Raw genomic sequence first — 9,912 nt, 5'->3', positions numbered from 1 at the left:
GAAACAATGGAATTTTGTTAATGAGCTTGAAAACTAGTTTTCGTGTGCGGTTCCAATAAGTTACCAGAAGCTCATTGACGATTTTCTATTCCAATATTCACAAGCTCATATCTCTGTTAAGATTGGGAATTCCGGGAGAATTTATAGCACGTTGAAAAGAATATAAGTAGCTCTGTCTTGAGTGCTAATGTTAAAGCTGCAGCTCTTTCGTGGGCCGAGAAAATCCTCTTTGAATATTGAAACAAGAGAATTTTGTTAATAAGCTAGAAAAGTAGTTTTACATGTGGTTCCAAAAAGGTAACAGAAGCTCACTAGCGAATTTCTATTTTAATATTCACAGGTTTATACCTCTGTTGAAATGTGAAATTCTGGGACAATTTATAGCACTTTGGAAAGAGCGTGCTCAGCTCTATCTTGAGTGCAAGTGTCAAAGCTGCAGCTTATTTGTAGGCCGAGAAGATCCTCTCAGAATATTGCAGCAATAGAGTTTTGTTAATGAGCTCGAAAACTACTTTTAGCGTGCGGTTCTAAAAAGTTACCACAAGCTCATTAACGAATTTCTATTGTTTCAATATTCACATACTCATTTCTCTGTTGAAATGGGGAATTTCAGGACAATTTCTAGCTCGTTGAAAAGGGCACGATTAGCTCTGTCTTGAGTGCAAGTGTCAAAGTTGCAGCTTATTCGTAGGCCGAGAAAATCCTCTCTGAATATTGAAACAATAGAGTTTTGTTAATGAACTTGAAAACCAGTTTTAGTGTGCGGTTCCAAAAAGTTACCACAAGCTAATTAACGAATTTCTATTGTTTCAATATTCACAAGCTCATGTCTCTGTTAAGATGGCGAATTCCGGGACAATTTATAGCACGTTGGAAAGAACATAAGTAGCTCTGTCTTGAGAGTTAACGTCAAAGTCGCAGCTATTTTGTGGGCCGAGAAAATCCTCTTTGAATATTGAAACAGAGTTTTGTTAATAGGCTAGAAAACCAGTTTTGGTGTATGCTTCTAAAAAGTTACCAGAAGCTCATTAACGAATTTCTGTTGTTTCAATATTCCCAAGCTCATATCCCTGTTAAAATGGGGAATTCCGGGACAATTTTGAGCACGTTGGAAAGGGCGTGATTAGCTCTGAGGTGAGTGCAAGTGTCAAAGTTGCAGCTCTCATCGTGGGCCGAGAAAATCCTCTCTGAGTATTGAAACAATGGAATTTTGTTAATGAGCTTGAAAACTAGTTCTCGTGTGCGGTTCCAAAAAGTTACCAGAAGCTCATTGACGAATTTCTATTGTTTCGATAGTCACAAGCTCATATCTCTGTTAAAATGGGGAATTCCGGGACAATTTATAGCACGTTGGAAAGAACGTAAGTAGCTCTGTCTTGAGTGCTAATGTCAAAGCTGCAGCTCTTTCGTGGGCCGAGAAAAGCCTCTTTGAATATTGAAACAATAGAATTTTGTTAATGAGCTAGAAACTAGTTTCAGCGTGTGGTTCCAAGAGTACCAAACGCTCATTAGCAAATTTCTATTGTTTTAATATTCACAGGTTTATATCTCAGTTAAAATGGGGAATTCTGGGACAATTTAAACCACGTTGGAAAAGGCGTGTTTAGCTGTCTTGTGTGCAAGTGTCAAAGTTGCAGCATATTCGTAGGCCAAAAAAATCCTCTTTGAATATTGAAACAATGGAAGTTGTTTAATGAGTTCGAAAACTAGTTTCGCGTGTGGTTCCAAAAAGATACTAGAGGCTCATTAACGAATTTCTATTGTTTCAATACTCACAAGCTCATATGCAATTGTCAATATTGTTTCAATATTCACAAGCTCAGGTTAAGCTTTTTTTTTACTCATTATCAAATCCAAGAATTTACTCATCATCCAATGGGGAGCCAATGGCTGCGTTGGCTGGGACTAATCTAGTACCCAGATCCTACCGCGTAACTGTAACTTTCGGCCGCCTTGCCGTAAAAGTTCCAGAAGGAAACTAGGCTGGGACTGATTACATTGTGCAAGAAAGTGCTTATCTACTGTTGGCGAGTGCTCTTCTCTTAACCACTATTCGTACAAGGGGTCAAAATTCTTTTATTCAAACCTGAGAAATACACACGTTGCTCTTTTATCCCTGCAGTTTTTGTTCTCGTGATTCATGGTTGAGCTTTGTTCACAGCTATTACTTGGCTTGTCACTCAGCGCGGTTTTACTCGGGATTATGGCAAAAAAAGCTAAATTCCACACAATGTACTTTCTCCTCAGACCATCAACACCTCACAAACATGGTCCTGTAAGACCAGCACGTATTTGCCATCACTTTCTACGAGTGTAACGTGTCAGAGGTCTTGCAACCGGAGCGGTGCATTCGGCTGAGTTCCCGTGGCCCCGATTTAGCATCACGACCCTTCAATCCAGACCATTAACCCCACTTCTACTTCAGGAATTTCTGAACAAAGCTTCACCACGTTTTCCATTTTTGACTCCATCAGAAGCCTTATGCATATTCTTCAAGATATCTGCTCCATCAGAGTTTCTCAGTTTTCAAGCCTCGCAGGTGGATCCACACTGTTTTCGCTGAAGTGAAACAAGTTTGTCCACAAGCCACTTGTATGTCTTAGTTTCCTTTTCGAGAGAGTGATGCTCACCAACATAATTTTTTGCATTCGTTGTTATGTACTTGCGAAGTGTAAGAGATTTCTTTAACTCTTTGGCAAGTGCGACAAATTCCTTTAAGGAAAACCACCGAAAAACATTATGTTGTGTTGATTTTAAGTACAGTTAAGGCCTTTTCCAACTCTCGTATCATCTAAGATTTCTCCTAGTAATGACACCTGGTATTGTTAACTCGAGTAAGCAAACACAATGAAAAGATATACAGGCTACGGAAAGTAACCATCATGCATGCTTAACAAAAAAAACCGTTCAAAAACTAAAACCTGATATGTTTACAGTGACAATCGGAATCCAGTTAACTTTGTGGACCAAAAAGATATTGACTTTTTGTTTTAAATCTCATCAGGCGAAATAGCCAAATTTATCTGAGAAACATACCTCAGGTGAATTGTAGAGAATACCAGTTTCTCTGTGTTTTATTACAGCAGAGTTTCCAGGAATGTTTCGTGCCAGTATTGGAACACCAAGTGCCATGGACTGTTATAGGACAGAAACGTAAAAAACATGAATATTCGAAAAGAAAGAAAGGCCTCACACTAAATCATAGAGAATGGTCATCAATTATGTTAACTGACCGGTCAGAATTCTCCAACGATTTTCAGGAAGAAAAATAATAGAGTCCGTGACACTGCTTGAAGAGGGGGGCTTTGGAATTTTCGGTTTTGACTGTTTTTTGCATCGGATTTTGGGCCGAAAAGGTTCGGTTTTTCGGTTTTGATGTTCAGAGGGGTTTGAGGATTTTACGTGTTTTTGCATTCGATTTTCGGTTTTCACGAAACTCTGATGCGGTTTTCGGTTTTTCCTTTTTGACCCCTTTAAAGGTGAAGATGTAGCGGTTTTGTCAGGTTTGCATGCGTTTTTCAATTTTGCTGCCTTTTTTCGTCGGTTTTTTTCTCCGGTTTTGCGGTTTCCCAGAGGCCCCAATGTCCCCCTCCTTGAGAAAATCCGTTATTCTATGACAACAATAATCGGATTTTTAACTAGTCACTTTATTCTTACAATAAACCAATTAGTGTCTGTCGAGGTAAACCAAATATTGGAGTTTATGGCAGACGGACATCTTTGTTTGGTCTCAATTGCCTGAACCAAGAGTTGCAGCTATCAAAACGCAGCGCACGCGATCACAACAAATGCACGTGCGCTTTTTCTTTGTCGCACGTGCTGCCTTTTGCAATGGACTTACTGCTACTACAATAATTGATGTTGCAATTTCCTAGTCAGAGTCACGTTTAAGGACATTTTCAAATGAAAAATTAGAGAGACAAAGTTTTTTTTACTGTGTAACATACAGCTTTGAATTAAGCCTTAATTCTAATACAGTCCGTTTATAGCGATTCAGGTGATAAAGTTCTTATTGATTGACTAACCTCTAAAAGTGCAGATGCCATTCCTTCACTGGTTGAACTGTTCACAACAGCGAAGCAGTTTTGCATTGCTGCATGGAGATCACGTGCTGGTAATGGTGGAAAAATGTAAACACCTGGAAACCTTAAAGAATAAGTTACACTTTGGGGGTTAGTAACCATAAAACTTAAACATCTGACCTGTGGCATCTATCCACAACAGTTCGAGAAAATATATTTCATCTACATATTGGGTATTCTTTTTCCCTTTTTTCACCATTACCTAATTATTTTGGAAACTAGCAACATGAAAATTAATGTAAAACAAGGAGTATGAAAGGGAGTCTAAAACGTTTCTCCGAAGAGACCATTTGAAGGAAGTAAAAAACAGAAGTAGTAACAAGAGGAATATAAAGCGCTGGCATAAAATTTACGGCAAATTCTGAACTGTTGGGTACAGTAAAGGTGGTTTGCACGTTACATCGTTGCCGCCATGTTGGTGGACGTAAACAATAAATATCTCATTAGCTTCTTGTGTTCGTCCACCAGCATTTGTTCCTTTCACCATTGTTACCTGTGTCTCTAGAGACTGGTTGCAAACCACCTATTGCATTTTATTTTGTCAGGAACCAGAAACTTTCAAAATAATTTGGATTTTAGTCATTTTTACATATTTTAACATTACACAGAGGTTTATCTATGGTTATATCCAGTTATTGATACCTCTGCACTTTAGATTTGATCTCTGTGGCGAATTCAGTGTCAAGCTATTAACATAAAAGAAAATAAACAAAAGGAAACGTAAAATACAAATTCAGAGTGCTCCTTGTATCAAGTGCAGTTGTCAGATATGATGACTGAGCAATTAAATTAAATTTATTCAAACGGTTCAACTACTCCTTTCGTGCTTTAAGCTGAGCAAGCAATAACTTTTAAACATTACGTGATGTATAGTGCTCAAAGTTTATTTAAAGAAATTTATTTTTACATTTAAAAGTGCAAATTTATCTGTGTGCTTACACAGTAGTAGGTTGCGAAAGTAAGTTTTAGACAAAAATATATTAAGGAGAGGGAGGAGGTGAGAATCAAGGGGGTGGAGAGGGACAGGGAGGCCAGGTGGAGGGATGAGGAATGAGGAAGATATGCAAGGTGAAGGGTAGGGAGGAAAAAGGTGGAAAGGTGAGGGTTGGGGGGAGAGGGACACTGACATAAGGGACAGGGAGAAGAAACAGAGAAGTGAGTAGTTGGGGAGAATGACAGAGAAGTTGAAGGTGGGGGAAAGGGATGGAGAGAAAAGGAGTAAGGGGACTGAAAAATTAGGGTAGAGAGAGAGGAGGACCAAGAAATGAGGGTTGGAGTAGAATAACAGAAGTGTGAGGATGGAGGGGTGGGATAAGGGGAATGGTGAATGGACAGAGGTTGTGGAGAAGGATGGAGATATGCTAGGTGAAAGAGTAAGTTAGCAAGGTAAAGGCTGGGATAAGAAGGACAAGGAAGTAATGAGAACAAGAAAGGGATTGGAGGATGATTAATGGGATGAGAAGAATGAAGATGGGGGCACAGGGGAAGGACTAAAAGTAAGAGAGATGGACTGATAACTGAGGGAGGGAGAAGGGTAAGGGGGGAGAAGAGGAGAAGGGTAAAAGGGGTAAAATAAAGAGAGAGAAAGGTTAAGGGGGATGAAGAGGACAAAAGAGATGGATTGGAGTGAGAGAAGAGTGAGAGAATAGGGAGGGAGAGGAGAGTGGGGATATGGTGAGAGGATGAAAGTGGAGGAATGAGGAGTGAGGGATAGAGGGAGTGAATGGGGGCCACGTGGTTAGAGGTAAGGGGTGTGGTACGAGAGGTGGAAAATTCCTAATCTCCCTTTTCCCACCCACCTCCGCTCATGTAATTAGACCCATGTAATAAACCAACAGAGTAAGAAAAAGACAAGGAATTTTTATTGGTTGTTGATCATTGAACAGAAACTCACCTCTGGTCCTACTATCACAAAGTGGATGCTATTGTCATCTTTATGCCACTCTAGGAGAAAAATTTTGTTGAAAACATCCTAAATGCCCTTACAACAAGGTATAACAATGAGGATGTTGGATGGAACAAATGAAATAAAATAAACTACTCTTTTTTTTCTCAACGATTGGTATGAAAATTCTCCATATAATTTCAACACAATATCAAGGAGACAGGCAGTTAAATGAAGACAACTTTCAACACAGGAATATGGCCTTGGAAATTAAAGAGTCAAAAATAGTCTTAACCATTGTACATAGCTCTGATCAGCATTTCACACCGGTGAGCCAAAGTGACCGAGACTAAAGTTAACCACACACCCACCTGATATTGATTCTGCCAGGTAAAGAGGGTCTTTCACTCGCCTTAAACCAGCAACCAACATAAACACAGTCTATAAAAACAAAATGTTGTTAGAGGTAAGACTGAAACAAAAACATAGTGTTTTTGATTTTAAAGAAGCAATGTACATTAATGAGAATTTATGAGAGTATCAGAGGTCAAGAGGCAGCAAGAGAAATTGTTTTCTTACAACTGACAGTAACTGAGGGTCTGTAATATTATTATGCTATCAAATGCAGATAGTAAATTACCTCTCAGTTCTGACTGCAGAAATATCAAAATTTGAGATAGCAAAGCAAAGTTATCATAATTCATAATTTTAAAGTAACTGTATGCTTGATTAACTCACAAGGCCAGAATGTTTAGGACTGAGGTAACCATTTGAAATTTGATGTTGTTTCTGTGCATCTGAAAAAAAACCAACAAATTAAAAATGAAATAAAAAAATAACAAGACAGAATCAATCCAGTAAAAAATATTCATTGTTTTCTCACCTTTAATTACTAAAAAAAATTGAAAATTAAACAAAGACGAAACAGAACCACTTCAGATAAATCAATGAAGAACATAACTAAAATATTTTATTATAACCCTATTAATAATGACTTGCAAGTTAGTAATTCCTCACCAATGACTTGTTTGAAATAGTCATGGAACAGAAATCCTGATGGTTCAACACTAACTGCTGCAAGAGTTATGAAGTAAAAGAATGATTAAGCCTTCCCTAGACTCTTGTTTCGGAGAAAAATTTTTTTGAAATTAAACTTTAAAAAAATCCAAAAGTGAAGGGAAAACTAAACTTACGAAGCTGGATTTATTGATTACCTTGTGCTTGTAAAATTATTTTCTCTTCACAATTTGGCTGGAAAACAATATAAAAAAAAAAACTATCAGTTTGTGTGTGTTGAAACACAAGACCACATTTTATATTGCAATAAATCTTTCACATGAAATATGCTTAATATCTTCATTCTGCAGACTTTTAAGAGCATGCTCAGGAATAAACTTCATTCAACCAGTTTCTAATATTTACAAATGATAATTTTACTGTTCAAGACTCACCCACAAAGCCATGGCTTGGTTCTTCATTGAACTACTGAATGTCACTAGGGACCTTATAAAAGAAATTTTAAAATGACAACACATGGTGGCAGCAAATTTCTTGTGGGAAGATGGAGTATATTATAATGCTGATCAGGGGCGGATCCAAGATTAAGTCAAGGAGGGTTTGGAGAATTGTCTGAGGGCATGCTCTCCGGGAGATTTTGAAAATCAGGTCTCCAGAAACATGATTTCCAGCATTTTGAGGGAAAATTTAGGGGGTTCGAACAAACCACCCCTGGATCCGCCCCAGCTGATGACAGTACCATGTTCGAGACATTTTAAGCTCTTCTTATGTCTCCTGTAAATGTTTAAAACATGTTTAATACACTAAATAAGCCTTCAAAATATATCAAGTTAGGAGATCACTTTACCAAGACTTTTCTGTAAAGACTCAAATACTGAATATGCAATATGCTCCCTTTACCCAGATTGCTGAAAATGTTCCAAAAATTATCAGAGCTAGGTCACTATAATCATCCGCCGTTTTCCCCCCTGTAAATTGGGACTTTTCTCAAGTTTGATTGAAAGTATGGTTATCAACATTCAAATAAAATTCTGTTAGCAGGTAATTCATTAATTTTTGAAGATCCAGATGAGGCAATTTGATTTTAAGTTTATCTCATTACTTTGCCTTATTGATGGCTTTGCTCATCGTCACAAACTTCTCTTTGTCCCTGTGGTGCTCATTCAGATCTGTTCCTCCAAATATTAAAGCAAATGGGACTGGACAATCTGACAAGGGATTGAAAATAAATTTTTGCATTTATTAACAACATATTTATAATGATCACATTCACTTCTTATAATTACTATGGTTGATGACAACTATATAAAACCTTTTTTTGTTACCTTTTTATTTGTAAGGTCTGTAGTTCTCCAATCTACTTATTATACTTTAGCATGAATATCAGTGAAGAGAATAACATCCAACGTCAAGAAGCAACACAAAAATTTCACCCTGATTCAGGTTCACATCACCTATTTTTTGGACAATGTAGCAAATTAGCAGGAAGAAGGTTACCTATTGATAAAAGTTGTAAAATATGAGTTAAATACTGTGCAGGCAACCCTGACCCAAATCCTAACAGAATCAATGATCGAATGGATTTGTGACTTCTGTCTCAGATTCCCATATGAGTCTGCCTGTGCCTCACTAATCTTGGATCGTATCATCCATTAAAACAAATTTGGGTTACGGCAAAAATTATATCTAGGAAGGGTATTTTCTTGAGTTTTGTATTGGTCGGTTAGATACTTACTGTATAGTATTCAAACAAGTGACTTCACTGTTCACAAAAATAATTACAATACAACCTACAAAACAAGTCTTAAATATTGTCTCCATTAGAATACGTGATTACAACTATTTAACAGCTATTTGTCAAGTTCATGATATTTTACGAGTAAGTACGTAACACCTTGACAGCTATGCTACACTGACTTACCTAATAACAGCCGTCCAGCTCTCCACGCATGTATGCCAATGGCACAGTGAAATCCATCAGTTTTAATAAACTTCTTTACTGACTCACTGTCTTTGAAGGATGTCACACAACGCAGGCAGCAAGCTGTGTCATAATCACTGAGACATCTCCTAGAAATTTACCGGTAAGAAGAGAAAGAAAAGATACTTGAGAGCTAACCTGAAAAGACATGTGTGCCTGTAAACTTTTCTGAGCCTACAAAAAGTGAGATGTCCTTCTTCTCACTACTCGAATTTCTGAGAATTTTTGTAGCGTAATCACCAAAGATGTTCTAAACACTTTCAAAATATTTTCAAATTTGTTATAATCAAAACAAAAACTAGTTTTCATTCCCTCAACCTGAAGTACATGAGATATTTCTGTACAAAACACAAGCAAAAAATCAGTAGTTATAACGCCATTTAACCTTTTTACTGAAACACTTATATTCTTAGAACCTGTAGATTTGATAAAAAATTACTATTCGGGCCGTAATATTGTAATATCTAATGGCACTTTCATAACTCTATAAGCCCATGATACAGGATATTATTTGTGTTATTAGTGTTTCTAGTTCTTCTGATTGACACATCTGTCAAAAAGAACGATTACCTTCCCAACATAGGACCAAAACATGACTTCTGATTACATATTTTCAAAGTTAATAGATCATAGAACTACCTGTTCGCTAAACGCAAGCCAATCGCGAACACTTTATTCGATCGAAAACACTTAATTACCTTATTCGATCGGCAGTGGAGAAATTTCCAGTTTCCGACGTCAAAGACGCAAGGAACAAGATCTTCATGAATTTCTATCCAACTCTTCTACCTGACAAAAAGAACTTGTTAAAAACAGGTACTATAAAAATACTTAGACATCGTAGTTATATTACATCTAAAGTAAACAGAAATTGTTTACGTGTAAGGCAGGATATCTAACTTAGTAACCTCCCTTTGGTCTTTGACCAGTGGTCCGCCCTGATCCCC

The 9,912-nt window shown here is 37.3% G+C and overlaps 1 protein-coding gene across 1 annotated transcript; it reads right to left on the bottom strand.

Annotated features, from left to right (window-relative positions):
• Positions 1-2,058: 2,058 nt before the first annotated feature.
• Positions 2,059-9,880, bottom strand: LOC111338316 (glycosyltransferase 1 domain-containing protein 1). Its single transcript, XM_022944775.2, has 13 exons — positions 9,664-9,880; positions 8,906-9,054; positions 8,087-8,192; positions 7,419-7,470; positions 7,182-7,218; positions 6,985-7,041; positions 6,706-6,764; positions 6,339-6,408; positions 5,977-6,026; positions 4,725-4,768; positions 4,026-4,146; positions 3,037-3,135; positions 2,059-2,712 (listed from the first exon to the last, which is right to left on the bottom strand). The coding sequence occupies exons 1-13, from the start codon at positions 9,729-9,731 to the stop codon at positions 2,527-2,529; spliced, it is 1,098 nt and encodes a 365-aa protein (XP_022800510.2). The 5' UTR covers positions 9,732-9,880; the 3' UTR covers positions 2,059-2,526.
• Positions 9,881-9,912: the final 32 nt, after the last annotated feature.

Source organism: Stylophora pistillata, chromosome 13 (genome assembly GCF_964205215.1).
Source record: "Stylophora pistillata chromosome 13, jaStyPist1.2, whole genome shotgun sequence".
In the NCBI taxonomy this organism is placed as follows: Eukaryota; Metazoa; Cnidaria; class Anthozoa; order Scleractinia; family Pocilloporidae; genus Stylophora; species Stylophora pistillata.
Note: the sequence above shows the minus strand (reverse complement) of the source record. Positions and strands in the feature narration are given on the sequence as shown.

Coding starts and splice junctions, on each gene's coding strand:
- LOC111338316 (XM_022944775.2), bottom strand. CDS start 9,731: ATGAAGATCTTGTTCCTTGCGTCTTTGACGTCGGAAACTGGAAATTTC. Junction 6,409..6,705: donor GTCCTAAACATTCTGGCCTT/GTGAGTTAATCA, acceptor TTGTTTTTATAG/ACTGTGTTTATGTTGGTTGC. Junction 6,027..6,338: donor CCTGGCAGAATCAATATCAG/GTGGGTGTGTGG, acceptor TTTTTCTCCTAG/AGTGGCATAAAGATGACAAT.